The 15,034-nt window shown below is 40.2% G+C and overlaps 1 protein-coding gene across 2 annotated transcripts in view; it reads right to left on the reverse strand.

Annotated features, from left to right (window-relative positions):
* SNX7 (sorting nexin 7) overlaps positions 1–15,034 on the reverse strand; it is a 101,903-nt gene that overhangs the window by 42,086 nt on the left and 44,783 nt on the right. For both annotated transcript variants that reach the window (XM_002715843.6, XM_070077999.2), the window contains exon 7: positions 12,773–12,859. In XM_002715843.6, the coding sequence (XP_002715889.4) occupies positions 12,773–12,859 (87 nt within the window). The remainder of the gene's footprint in view (positions 1–12,772; positions 12,860–15,034) is intronic.

The following is a 15,034-nucleotide window of genomic DNA, read 5'->3' on the forward strand; positions in this document are numbered from 1 at the left end:
CTCTAATATTTTAAGCTTTCATACTATAACTTACCAAAATTTTGACTATCACAAGTTCTAGATTTATAAATATTAATTCATCTTTCCCAAACTTTCTTTAAAGTAAGCATTATTTCTGCATGTTCAGGGCTGGAGAATAATTAATGTCTGATTAAGGTCACAAGCACAGTAAACGTGAATCAAAGCCCTCTCCAGGCTTCTGACTCCCAGTGTGTTATTGCTCTGAGCATAATCAAATATTTATTGAGTGCCCAGGCAGGGCTGGGAGTGAAAGAGATATGCAAGACAGACCCTGAGGACACATTTCTTATTAACAAAAAGTCTAAATTAAAAAGAAATCCAATCTATTTTGAGTTTCTGCACAGGATTGCTGTTTAAACTATTATATCTATAGCAGGCCCACCCCGCAAACCAAACCACAAATCCAGGAGACACCATACATAGAATTTCTTAAAAGTCCTGAGACAAAATGACTGGAATTTTAAATTTCTGCTTTGATTCATCCATCTATTACGCTTTTGTTGTTGCAGTAAAAACAGTGAAGAAAAAAATGTTTCAAGTGTTGCTGGAGAAAGACACAGACTTATAATCTTTCTTTAGAAAATCAGCTATAAAAGGCCACACTGCCTTCTCTATTTCCAGTGCCCACTGCCTTCCCCCTGCTTTCAGTCCCGCCCACCAGTTACATACAGGCCTTATTCATCCAAGACATAAATCTGCACGTTCTTTGTTCAAATTAGGAACTTTAATATGCGGCTAGTTTCATCGGTAACCCTTTAAAAGTAGTACAATTTTTATCTTCAGACTTGTTTTCTGAGTACCATCACATGACTCCTTCAGTTCTCAGGTTTGTGTTTACAACAGGCATGCCAGTGTGTGTGGATTCCTAAAGAAGCAAGTAAAGTACATTGTTTTGTTTACAAATATGTTGTAAACAATGTGTTCATCTTTCAGTGATTTGGAATAATTTACTTCCAGTTCTTATTAATGTGTTTTTCACTTGTTCCATATTAGATGCAACAAGACTTCAAAAGTGTACTGTATGACTAGCTTAAAGATAGCAGATGATAGAGACATTCGTACAAAGAGAAAAAAAGGAATGAGGAAAAATAAAGTGAAACTAGGGATGAGGTTGACCCAAAAACACACACACTTTCCAGGTAGGAGCAGATCAGAATTGGGACTCTCATTAGTCTAGTAACTAGAAGAAACAATAGGAGGATCAGGCATAACCCCAAGATGTGCAGGAGCTGAAAACATTGGCTTCTCTAAGGACCGAGTCAGAGGAAACATGTGAAGTACTCAGTGTTACTGACGTGCATCATAAACGGATTCGTGTTTCTCTTGAAAATGGCTTGCATCATACAACAATGATACAACACCGGGTAGAGCTTAGTTCAATAATTCAATGGGAGGGGCAGGCATGTGTCATGTGTCATGTGTCTCAGCAGGTAAGTTGCTGCTTGGAATGTCAGCGTCCCCTATGGGAGTGCCAGGTTTGAGTCCTGGCTCCCTTTCTGATCCTGCTGTGTGCTAATGCACCTCCTGGGAGGCAACAAATGATGGCACAAGCACTTGAGTCCCTAACATTCACTTGGATGGAGTTTCAGACTCCTGGTTTGGCCTGGCCCAGACCTGGCTGTTATAGGCACCTAGAGAGTAAACTAACAGATGGAAGATTTCTCCCTGTCCATTTGTCTCCCTCCCTGTCTTTCAAATAAAATGAAAATAAATAAAAATTAAAAAAAAAAACCATAGGAATCCAAAACACAACTTTCTTATAGTTGCATAAATTCAGATACATTTAAAAAATCTATTTAATTGTCTATTTGGGACAAGTGAAGAGTAGCAACTCTTGTTTTTTATTTTAATGATTTATTTTATTTATTTGAAAGGAAGAGTGAGTGAGAGAGAGAGGGAGGGGGTACAGAGAGAGAGGTTTTTCATCCTTGGTTCACTTTCCTACTGGCTGCATAGACCAGGGATGGGCCAGGCCAAAGCCAGGAGCCAGCAGCTTCTTCCTGATCTCCCACATGGAAGCAGGGCCCAAGCACTCAAGCCATATTCCACTGCTTTCCCAGGCACATTGGCAGGGCGCTGGATCAGTAGTGGAGCAGCCGGGAACCATGGCCCACGAGGGATTCTGGCATCAGAGGCAGCGGCTTTACCCACTATTTCACAGCACTGGCCCCAGGTAGCAACTCTTTAGCTCAAGCTCAATACTGCCTCATTATTTCTTTTTTTCTTCCTTCCTTTTTCTGTTCTTTCTTTTCTTTTCCTTTTAAGAATGGGAGGGTCTAAGAAGCAGGACTGCAGCTACCACTTTTTCCTAAATTTTGACCTGGAAGAATGATAGACCTGATACAAGTTGAGTATCTCTTATCTGAAATGTTCAGGATGAGGAGGGTTCCAGATTTTTCAGATTTTGGAATACTGCACATATATAACGAGGTAAGATATCTTGGGGATGGGACCCAAGTCTATACATGGAAATCCATTTATGTTTCATGTACATCATCTATCCATAGGCTGCACATAATTTTTTTATAATATTTTAGACAATTTTGTGCATGAAGCAAAGTTTCATAGTATGGAATTTTGCACTTGTGGCATCACATTAGCACTTAAAAAGTTTCAGATTTTGGGTAGGTCAGATTTCATAGATTAGTGATGTTCAACCATATATACTTTGAAGAAAGTTCTAATATTGTTTATAAAAATACAACCTAACCCTGGTTCTCACTAGACTGATGGCTTTAATATGCTCTTTTAACAACGCTCTAGGGAAGGTATTACACATAGTTTTTATAGTTGAGGAAACTAAAGCAACTTGCCCCAAAAGCCAAAGGCAGCATGCAGCTTCTCTGCCACACAGCGCTGTGATGTAAATTAGGTGCTCTGTGATCCAGACCCACACTTTACATGCTTTTTACTCTGCTTGGAAGTGCCAGGGCCACACAAATAAATGACACAGGGTAAAAGGGAATATGGTAAATTTTCTAGTAGAGACCCAAGGCTCAATAAATTCTTGTTCATAGGGTAGACACAGTCTTTTGCTGTTTAATCAAGTACTCACTATTATGCTTTACAAGTTATTTAAATAGGAGCATGTGGATTTTGTTCTCACTACCACTAAAGCCAATGAAGCCCAGATTGAGGGGCTTGCCAGAGACGAGAGCAACAGAGACAGCCTGGGCATTCCCTAGTACCGTCTCGTGGGAGAAGGCTTCTGTGGGCCCTCGTGAGTACCTGGGCACTCCGTCACCCTCCCACACGCCCTCTCAGCTGTCTGCACACCATTCCACAATGCTGCTGCACTGTGTGCAAGTGGCAGGCAAGCAGGGTTTTACTCAGAATCCATCCTCCACTCCCCTGGTCACTTTTTGAAAGAGCCCCAGTGTGTTCAGGTATCTGCATCTGCAGTTGCTTTGTGGCTGATCCAAGTCAGTCTTAATGGTCACATTCTGGATCATGACTTTTCAAAATTCTGGCCAATGAGATGTAAAAGTCTGCTGGATATCTTCTAGGATAAACTGATAAGAGAATACATTCAAGGAAAAATCCTCCTTCCACTGGATACTCTCATGTTCTTCAGTGCTGTCTGAGCATGTGTGTGTGTGCACATGCCTGTGCATCTGTGTGTGACAGATATGCGAAGAGATAAAAAAGAGGCAGAGAGGAAAATAGATCACATTAGGAAATGAGGCATACACAAAAGAATAAATTTGTTAAAAGGTCAGAAGAGAAAGGTGATCTAGCAAATATCACAGAAGAGGAGGATGCAAGCTCCACTCCCTGCCTGGAAAAGCACTCACCATGTCAATATTGTCATTTCTTTAAAGATTTCTAGAATTAGATGCCAGCATTGTGGCATAGTGGGTAAAGCCACCACCTTCATATGGGCACCGGTTCAGGTTCTAACTGCTCCACTTCTCATCCAACTCTCTGCTCATGGCTTGGGAAAGGCAGCAGAAGATGCCCCAAGTGTTTGGGTCCCTGCCACCCACATGGGAACCCCAGAGGAAGCTTCTAGCTCCTGGCTTTGGCTGGCTCAGCCCTGGGGACTATGGTCATCTATGGAACCAGCAGATGAAAAAGATCTCTCTCCCTCTTTCTCTCTCTCTCTTCCCTCTCTCTAATTCTGACTTCCAAATAAATAAATAAGTAATTTTTAAAAAGTAAAAAATTTCTAGAATTAGAGAGAAGGTAACCTTACTCTGTGCAGCACTCAGTACACTACCAAAATCATCTCAAAATTAATAAGGCTGGATAAAGTACTTGTTTCTACCCTGAATGTGGCTGTATGCAAATCTTGACTTTGTTGATCTTAACCAAAAATGCATTTTATTTCTTGCTCACACAAATATACTGTTAAATAACTGTGTCATTATGTCTAGACCCAATTTGCAGATTCTGCACACATACTGCTAAATGTTAAGTGTATTCATGTTTATTTATATCTGAATGTTGCTTTGAATGGAAAACTATAAGTCATCCACTCAAAAATAAAAATATGGATATGTAGTATTATTTGAACCACCTGTGAACTTCTTCATTTTATAGTTAAGCAGTGCAGTGAATAAGCATTTCAAAGGAAAACTTGACTCTGAAATCTTACAACAAAACTATAAAACTTACAAGTTCCTCCAAATATCTGAGTTTTCCTCATAAATTCAATTTACCTTCATCACAGTAGTTAGCAATTCTCACTTTCAAAAACAATATCTACTTCAGTGAACATCTCCTTTATTGGTGAACACACACAATGTTCATATTCCTTGGAATATTTTATTTTTCACATTTACGTTACTTATTCTGTAACAAATTGTTGTAGGTGCCCCATAAATGAAACAATGATTTAAAAAGTTGAATGACCTTAATTAGGTCTGTTTAGCTCATCATATTGGTCCATTATGCACAATGAGCCAAAGCTATATAAATTTCTTTCCTTCTGCTTATCAGCCACTTATTCAATTCTTCCATTATTGTTTATCTCTTAATGTCAGAATATACCAAGGCTCAGTTCTGAGACCTCTTTTCTTTATTCTCTCTCACCCTTTAATGATTTAAACCAATCCCACAGCTTTAAATGTTACCAATTTTCTAACAAATCCCCAATGCACACACACACACACACACACATCCAGCTGGACCCCTCCCCCTACAATTCCATACTCAACATCTCCCTTGGGTATCTAACAGCACATCAACTGTACATGTCCAAACCTGATTTCCTCATCTACTATATTAATCTTGTTCTTTCCAATCTTAATTAATGCCAGTTATGACCTTCTAGATGTTCAGTACAACAACTTCAGAATACTCCAAGACTGCTTTTATTCTATCACAAGCCAAGTGCTAGCTAACAGCCAACAGCTCTTCCTACAAACTAACTCAGCATCTGGCCTGTGAGTGACTTCCACCACGGCCCAAGCTGTTAGGTATCACTGAGATTTTAAGAACCATTCTTCGACTCTTGGCCGGCGCCGCGGCTCACTAGGCTAATCCTCCACCTTGCGGCACCGACACACAGGGTTCTAGTCCCAGTTGGGACGCTGGATTCTGTCCCGGTTGCCCCTCTTCCAGGCCAGCTCTCTGCTATGGCCAGGGAGTGCAGTGGAGGATGGCCCAAGTACATGGGCCCTGCACCCCATGGGAGACCAGGAGAAGCACCTGGCTCCTGACTTCGGATCAGTGCAGTGCGGCCATTGGAGGGTGAACCAACGGCAAAAGGAAGACCTTTCTCTCTGTCTCTCTCTCTCACTGTCCACTCTGCCTGTCAAAAAAAAAAAAAAAAAAACAAAAAAAACAAAAAACCACTCTTCGACTCTGGCATTTTTCCACCCGATGTACACACATTTATATCATGTTTTGCTTTTCCCAAGCCTAGAAATCATTTTACTACTTAAATCTGACTGTGCGACTCCTCTGCTCAACTTTTTCCCATCTCACTGAAACCATAACCTTATAAGAGCCTATGTGATCTAACCCCTGTTTTATCTCTCTGACTTTATATCCCACAATTCTTCTAGTCATCTGCTCCCTCCCAGCGGCAGCGGCCTTCTTATTTTTCCTGGAATGTGTAGGCATAGTTTCTCTTTGCACTTGCTGTTCCTTTGCCTGAAAGGCTCTTCTCCCTGGTTATCATAAGAAAGAAGCATCACCTTCTTGGTGAGAACTTCCCTGATTTCTAATTTTAAATTACACCATCCCCAACACTCCCTCTCCTCCACATGTACCAATATATACTACAAAATATAATTTTTGTTTGCTTATTATTGTTTTCTCCTGCTCACTGGAATGCAAGCCTCATATGGATCTGCTCTGCTGACCATTGTCCCCAGTGTTTGTCACACTGATTTTCACATAATAGGCACTCAGTAAAATGTGTTGAGAAGTTTTTGTTCAATACCTCTACCTGAGATGCCATCTTATCTTGATATAAAGTTGCAAATCAATTTCTTCTTTTGTATTCATTGCTCAGTTTTGAAAGCCCTTATCTGTCTCCCTTACAAACTAGAAATGTGAGGGTCATCACTAATAACATAACTTCGGCTGCCCCTCATTCTTTCAGTGAAATCTGAGTCTATCTTCTCCCTGCCTCTCTAAAATTAGCTCCCCTCTGCAATCTACTGCCTCCTCCACAGTTCAAGCTCTCAGGGACGCATGCAGCCCATAGGAGAAAGTCCATATCCCTTAATCGACAAACGCCACAGAGGCCCCCTTCACACCAACTGTGCAGCCCACTTCTAAGCCACATTCTCTCTTCTCTGTACCCTGATCTCCATATGAAAATCTTGATTCCTCAATGTAACAGGCTTTTCCAGCTTCCACCACTTTTTATAACATTCATTCTACCTACAACATTCCCTGTGCTCTTCAAAGAGCAATTTCTCACAGGCCCTATTTCAAACATTACTTTCATACCGTCATCAAAATCATAGCAGCTAACAACCACCGAGTGCCTAATAGGATCCAAGCAATTTACTTGCATTGCATCATTTAATCCCTAAACAAGGCTATCACAAAGGCACTAATAATTTTCTCAGATTATACATGATAAAATGAGGCTAAAAAGAGTGGGGACACACGTCCTAACCACAGAATTAACAAGGAGATGAGCTAGGATTTGATCCTAGGACTCTAACAACAAAGCCAGAACACAGGCAGAACTCTAATTTCCTTTTAGAAATGCCACCTGCCTTCACTAGGCCAGCTCTCCTCCCAGGCCAGCTAGGTAATGGAAGTCAACAAGGTGTCTTCCCTAAGGAGGTTCACACCTCCTTTGTGATGTCTCTTCTGGTAACCCATGTGAAGAGATAGATAGATCTGGGCCTCATACCTGGCCAGGTGTTACAGCCCACCTGATTATTACCAAGTTGCCTCTCAATGGGAAAGCTCATTTGTGGTTTAGACAGGACCTTTCTTAGGTCCTCTAATAATAACTGTCCTTTGTTGTAGGCCCTGTGAGTTTAATCTGCTTGTCATAATTGTTTTCTCCGGAGTTGAAACAGTGAAATTCTAGATGGCCATGCACAAGAAACCTCAGATGGAAGCAGTTTCTGCAAGCTGGCACTGACTCACCCTTGAGAAGCCGCCTGCTGGAACCCTGTCTGGACTGCCATTCCCAACAATGCCCCTTTTCAGCATGAAGCAGCCAGAGTGCTCATTGCCCAGTTCCCCTAACAGAAGTTAGGGTCCATTCTTCTGGGGGGGGTGGCCAGAATGTGAGGAATCAGATGGGTTAATAGGCACTCAGGGTGGTCCCATTGGAAATCTGGGGTGCAGAGTTCTAGCTTTCTCCAAGGGTTGTTTTAGCAATGTCAAAGTACCTGCCTGCCCAAGCCTTGAAAGCTTCTGGTCCTATCTTGAGAATAGCAAGGGAGGGGTGATTCCTTCTGAGCTCCCAGTTTATTATAAAGTAAATCAGGTATCACACCCTTCTGATGGCTCTTTTTGTTTTATCTTGAGCAAGGCAGACAGGATAAAGGATTGCAAATCAGGTCTTTTGGTGGGTTTTGTCCCTGCCTTGTAACTGAATGTCAAGCTGATAAGATTTTTTATTCCACAAAATTGAGCTTAAAAATCCCAGTACCACAGCTCTCCTGGGGATTTTTTCCTCTCTTGGAGCCCCCCCCCCTCCATGCTGGTCTGGCTGGAGGTCTATGACTCTTATAAATCTTGCTTATAAATCTTAAAAAAAAAAAAAAAAAAAAAAAAGAAGAAGAAGAAGAAGAGAAAAGAAAAGGAGAGAAAAAAAAAGCCCAAATGACTCTATGTGAACAGCTGAATTGACCTTGCAATGAGTATACTGAATGTCTTTGGTAAGTTTAGGTCATTTTTGACACCATTAATTTTATTGTGGTCAGATGAGAACTACAAACTACAAACCACAAACGCTAAGAAGCAGCCACTTTACAGCTACCCAGGCAATAAATCAAGGCACTCACTATCAAATTTTACTTTAGTTTGTAGAAAAACACATAGCTTTTGTGGGCATATTTGTGTGATAAGAAAAAGTAATCATAATATCATCATTGCTCATTTACAGAATTGTAGGCAAGGTAAAAAGACTTTAACTTTGTATTTTCATGCCAGAGTCTACATAAAGTTAACCTGATATACTGATCATGATTTCTGGAATGTTACATCACAGCTACCTTTCTACTCAATTATAATAATGCCCCGCCCCCTCCTTGCCCTTAGCACAACTTCATTTTACTGACCTTTTCATTATGAGCTGCTTTGCTGGGTTTGCACACAGCATCCCACCCAAAGGTGACTTTGATGACGCCTCTGAAGGAAGCCCCCATAGGCTTCCAAGGGTATCTCCAAAGTGGCCCTGTCTGAGTTGCCAGGGTAAACAACCAGGCAAATTGCTCTATTCAGTTCTCTGCCAGTGTCACCATGGTGACTGCAAAGGACTGCTCCTTAGAAGGACCCCACAAGGGCGCGTTTCCATGGTGACCCCATCCTGCAAATTTCTAAGCAACTTCCCTTCAGTTGTTCTGTGACCAATCACAGCAGGTTCATTTTCAGAGTAACTCTGGAAGGTTTTTTCCAAAGATAACCATCAAAACAGAAGAGAAGGTATATAAACAAATGAACCATTTGAAATTGTAAATGGTAACATTCACAAGTCATTAAACCAGTTCCTATAAATTTCAGGGAAGATCTGTTTTGATAGGTAATGAAAATTAAGTATAACACCTCTGTTAAATATATCTGTTTCAAATCTTAATTAAAAGTATCTTAAAGAATACAATGCAAATAAAACTTCAAATTTTCCCAATCTTACAAAGTAACAGCTATATGGGTATTAAATGTCATGGAAATGACACATGTACAAAATTAAATCATATGGATTGATCGTTGAGTTATAATGAAACAGCAAGGAAACTTTTAAGGCCGAAAGTCAAAATATTTGTAAGCCAAATGAAAAATGACTTTTTTTTTATTTTATTTTGTTTTCAGTTGAGTTGGAAAATTTTCACCATATTTGGACCCAAGCTATATTTTCCTTGTGCTTTTCTGGTTGAAATATCTCAACTAATCTTCCTTTCATGTTAAAATATGAACATAGGCCATTATGAAGTTCCTTGCTTTCTAAGTATTTGTTGTTATTCTCATGAAACATTAAAATGCTCTACTTTTTCTAATATTTCACTGAGCAGATTTTGTCTAACCACTAATTTTAATGTCTTTAAAATTATTTAACAAATATAAAACAATTTCTAAACATCAAAACATGCAATTTCTGTACATGTGCCCAACCTTTTATGTTTCTTTGAGTAGACTCTGTAAAAAATGAATGTGTGTGTGTGTTTCCTGGTAGACAAATGGAAAACATTAACCTTGGAGTCTTTCTTTTCTCCTCCTCTTGAAATGTAAGTAGCAATTATTTCCCCACGTGCAGTAGTTTTAATAGTTATACTCTGTGTTACTCATTCTCACAAATGCCTTTCTCCTACCATGTCCACAACTGCCCACCTGCTCCCACTTCTATTCCACCATGATTCCAGCATTTCAGTGTGAAAAACATATGTAATCAAGAAACGTGAGAGTAAGTCACAGTCACTTTTCAGTGACATCTCACTTTTTTGCACAACATAAGATTTTTTTTTTTTTGACAGGCAGAGTGGACAGTGAGAGAGAGAGAGAGAGAGAGAAAGGTCTTCCTTTGCCGTTGGTTCACCCTCCAATGGCTGCTGCAGCCAGCGCGCTGCGCTGATCCGAAGGCAGGATCCAGGTGCTTCTCCTGGTCTCCCATGGGGTGCAGGGCCCAAGCACTTGGGCCATCCTCCACTGCACTCCCTGGCCACAGCAGAGAGCTGGCCTGGAAGAGGGGCAACCGGGACAGAATCCGGTGCCCCGACAGGGACTAGAACCTGGTGTGCCTGATTAGCCTATTGAGCCGCGGTGCCAGCCGCAACATATGATTTTGAAGAGAGTTCTTGCTTCAAAGCCTTTTATAGCTTCCATGAATCAAAACAGTCACCACATTTTTCCTCCTGACCCCTCCCCTTCCTTCCCACCCTTCATTTCTTTTGCTAAATATGTATTGAGTGACTACTATGTGCCAGTAGCATTCAGGGTGCTGGGAAGTCTATAGTGAACAAATGAAAAAGCCCAACCCTTAAGGTATTTAGATTGTGGAGAAGAAAATACAAAGAACATTAATTAGAAATCACAGGTACTGTAATAAAGTGATGAAAGCAATGGAGAAAATTAAAGCAGGGAATTGGGATGCGGAGTCCCTGGCTAATTGAAGGTAGGAATAGCTATAACACAGAGTTACAGCGGGGTCTGGAGGTCTCCCTACTCACCTGCTATAAGTGTACCCAATACTACACTCAGTACTCATCTAAATCCTTGTAAGAGAAATTAAGAATGTTCATTGCAGCACAATTCACAATAGCTAATATATGGAATCAACCCAGATGACAACCAGCTGTTGACTGGATAAAGAAATTATGGTAGATACACACCAAGGAGTATTACTCAGCTATAAAAAGAGAGAGAGAGACAGAGAGAGAGAGAGAAATGAAAAAGAAATCCTGTCTTTTGCAATAAGATGGATGCAACTGGAAACCATTATACTTACTGAAATAAGTCAGTCCCAAAAAGACACATATCATCTGTTTTCCCTGATCCAAGGTAACTAATAGAGTACCTGAAATGTAATGTATTGGTGTGAAATGGACATTTTGAGATTTGATGATTGTTTACAGCCCTTGTCTCTTCCACAGAGGAACAATTTTTTTTCCTCTCCATACTATTTGTTGAACTATTTTACTTAGTGTAGGTTGACTATATGATCATTAAGTAAACTGAAAACAGATCTTTGCTAAAATTAAGAGTGGGAATGTGAGAGGGAGGAGGAGGAGGAAGGGTGGGAGCATGGGCAGGAGGCAGGCCAGCAGGGACTGTCACTATGCTCCTAAATCTGTATATACGAAATACGTGAAACTTGCATAACTTAAAATAAATTAAAAAAACATAAAAAAGAGAACGTATCTTTCACAGAGCTCTCAACAGAAAGCAACTAAAGAATAGCCCATTTTCCCCCTCCTGCTCTTGCTCTCTGAGAGGCAGCATGGTCTTAGGTAGGCAAGAGATCTCCAATTCCACTTCTGTGTTTCAACAACTGTACAGACCTGGGCAAATTATTCCACACTCAAGTCTCTTCCTTAATTTCAAAATGAGAATCATAATCCTGATGATAATATTAGTTTGAAAATATGCAAGGACAATGAAAGAGAAACACCAAAATACGGTGGCAAAATAATATGTCTGGAATTTGCTTTAGAATACTTCAGCAAAACAAAAAAAAATAGGAAAAGAGATAAATGAAACAAGTTACACATGATGTTGAGAATTAAAGCCCATTGATGGGCATCTAACAGCTCAATAGATAATAATACCTGTTTTAATGTTTGAAAATTTCCAGGGGCCAGCATTGTGGTATAGTGGGGTAAAGCCACCACCTGCAGTGCAGGACATCCCATATGGGCACCAGTTCAACTCCTGGCTTCTCCACTTCCGATCCAGCTCTCTGCTGTGGCCTGGGAAAGCAGTGGAAGATGGCCCAAATCCTTGGGCCCCTGCACCCGTGTGGGAGACCCGGAAGAAGCTCCTGGCTCCTGGCTTTGGATCGGCGCCACTTCAGCTGTTGCAGCCAACTGGGGAGTGAACCAGCAGATGGAAGACCTCTCTCTCCCTCTCTCTCTCTCTCTGCTTTTTCTTCTGTCTCTGTATAACTCTGACTTTCAAGTAAATAAATAAATTTTTAAAAAAAAGTTCCATAACAAACTATTTTAAGGAAGAGATTAAAGTTAGAAACAAGGATAATTCTTCTGTGAAGATTTTTACAATAACCAGAAAAAAAGTGTATAGGACAATTAACTTGTTTTGTATAAAAATTCTACATTTTATATAAAACTAGCAAAAAATATCTCTATTTACTGAGTACTTACTAATCCAGAACAATGCTGGGTATTTTTCATATCTTCTTGTAGCACATGGTGTCCTTGTTAGTAAGCTCATACTTGCCTTCCAACATGAGACAATATATGTCAGGAAGGCACAAACACATCACTGCTAAGTTTGTAGACACCTATTGTTCTGGTTTAAGATTTTTGGAAGAAATTTTATTATCACTTACTGATTGCTTAGAAACAATCATTTTCTTAGAAACGATCATTTAATGAAGCGCTACATAAAGTTTTTGAATGAATTCTATATGATTATATCAAGAAACTTAATCACTTACCAGATCAGTATCTGCCTTTTTATAGGCCAAAGCCTCAACTTTGGAGTCCAGTTCTGCTTGTATTTGGTCTCTTCTTTTCATAACACCCTTCATATTAAAACAAAAGAATAAAATAGGCCACTTAGTTTTAGTAATCTTTCATCTAACAGAAATATACAATCCCAAGTATCAATAGTTTCTGCTCCCAACCAGTCATTTAGAAATATAACGCATTTCAATAGTTCTGTTTTTAATTTCTAAAAGCTAAATTAAGAGCACATATTTAAGAGAAGTTTTTTCATAAATCTTTTATGAGTTTTCCCAATGCACAATTTTTAGTTTAAGCAATATATCTGTACATTTGATGGAGTCTTCTTCAAACAGAACAAAACACTTCAACACAAAAGTCAGAGAGAACACTGAAAGCCAGGAAACTGTGCACGAGCTACAGGGGGAGCCAAAGGGGCCACTCACCTGGACATACCTACTATAAGTGGGAGCCTCTCCTCTGTCTCCAAAGAGGCACGTAACGCAACAGGCAATTACAGTGGGGCATCAGCAAACTGATGTGCACACTCACAGCGGAGCGTTTTCCCTCAGCAAAATATGTGTAATTATTCATCAGGGAGCCACGCTTCTGATGAGACACCCTAGCCTCTTCGCTGACTGACAGGAACTCCGTCTTGCTTTTTCAAAAATCAGTTTCGTATTTCAGTGTTCTTAAACTGAAAACACCCTCAAGAAACAATCCGAAGGAAGAATCCATCCACATCTTTAAGTTTTTCCCAATCTTTTACCATATATTTCCATGGGTTACTCTTATTTCTTGAGACCAACAAGTTAGGTTTCACAGACAAAAAGGCCCATTTTCTTTGTGCTCTTCTCTTACCGGTTTTCACAATATTAATTAAATAAGGAAATTCCAATGAATGCAAAAGAAAAAATAAAACTGACTCTGGGTAAACAAACAACCGAATCTGCAAGAGAGGAAGAGCAAGACATAGAAGAGAAGAGCCTTAAAGAGGTCGTCTCCTGGATGCTTCAGAGAACAAGGGATGAACTGACCATAATCAGCTACCGGCAGGCCACATGGAATGATCCCATAGCATTTGAGTGAGAACGTATTAACATAAAAAGGATCCTTGGCCAGCTTTGTGGCAGAGTAGGTGAAGCCTATAGCACTGACATCCTATATGGGTGCTGGTTCATGTCTCAGCTGCACCACTTCCATCCAATTTTCTGCTAATGTGCCCCAGAAAAGCAGCAGAAGACGGCCCAGGTGCTTGGGCCCCTGTCATCCATGTGGGAAACCCAGAAGAGGCTCCAAGCTGCTGGCTTCGGCCTGGCCCAGTGCTGCAGTGCTGGCTGTTTCAGCCATCTGAGGAGTGAAACAGCAGATAGAAGATGTGTGTGTGTGTGTGTGTGTGTGTGTGTGTGTCCTTCTTTCTCTAGAACTCTGACTTTGAAAATAAATTAATAAACCTAAAAAAAATCCTCATTGATCATAATGAAATTGAAGTAACATTGGTAATATGAAAAAATATATTAAAAAAAAAAAAGCAGGGCCAGGCACTGTGGCATACTGCGGGCCAGCAGTGCCTGTATCCCATAAGGGCGCCGATTCAAATCTCGGCAGCTCCACTTCTGATTGAGCTCTCTGCTGTGGCCTGGGAAACAAGTAAAAGATGGCCCAAGTCCTTAGGCCTCTGCACCCGTGTGGGAGACCCGGAAGAAGCCCTCGGCTCCTGGCTTCATATCGGCTCAGCTCTGGCCATTATGGCCAACTAGAGAGTGAACCATTGGATGAAAAGACCTCTCTCTCTTTCTCTCTCTCTCTTTCTCCGTGCCTCTCCTTCTCTCTGTGTGTAACTCTGACTTTCAAATAAATAAATAAATCTTTTTTAAAAAAAAAAAAGCATGAAAAGGATCCTGAAAACTACCCACGCTAGTTTTGCATCTGGTAAAATCATTCTTAAAACATTGAAAAGAGATTACATTACTCCTAGTTTCAGAGAACTCAATAGAAAGTCAACTAATTATCACAAATTATTTTATATTTACTTCAAAATTTGGGGGCCCTAATATCAAGAAATCCCTTTCTTTCCCTAATCCAAATAACTAATCCTAGAATTTTGTCCCATTTACTGAAGGTTTATTTCCATAAATTTGAAGCACTAAGGTTCATATGCATATATGTATTTTTTGAGTAAGAGGTTGCTTCAGAAAACAACCAATGAAAATCACAGATTTAATCATTCTTATCGAGGTATTACTTTTCATATT

The sequence above is a fragment of the Oryctolagus cuniculus genome, chromosome 7 (genome assembly GCF_051225735.1).
Source record: "Oryctolagus cuniculus isolate XC-2025 breed Fujian yellow rabbit chromosome 7, ASM5122573v1, whole genome shotgun sequence".
Taxonomy (NCBI): Eukaryota; Metazoa; Chordata; class Mammalia; order Lagomorpha; family Leporidae; genus Oryctolagus; species Oryctolagus cuniculus.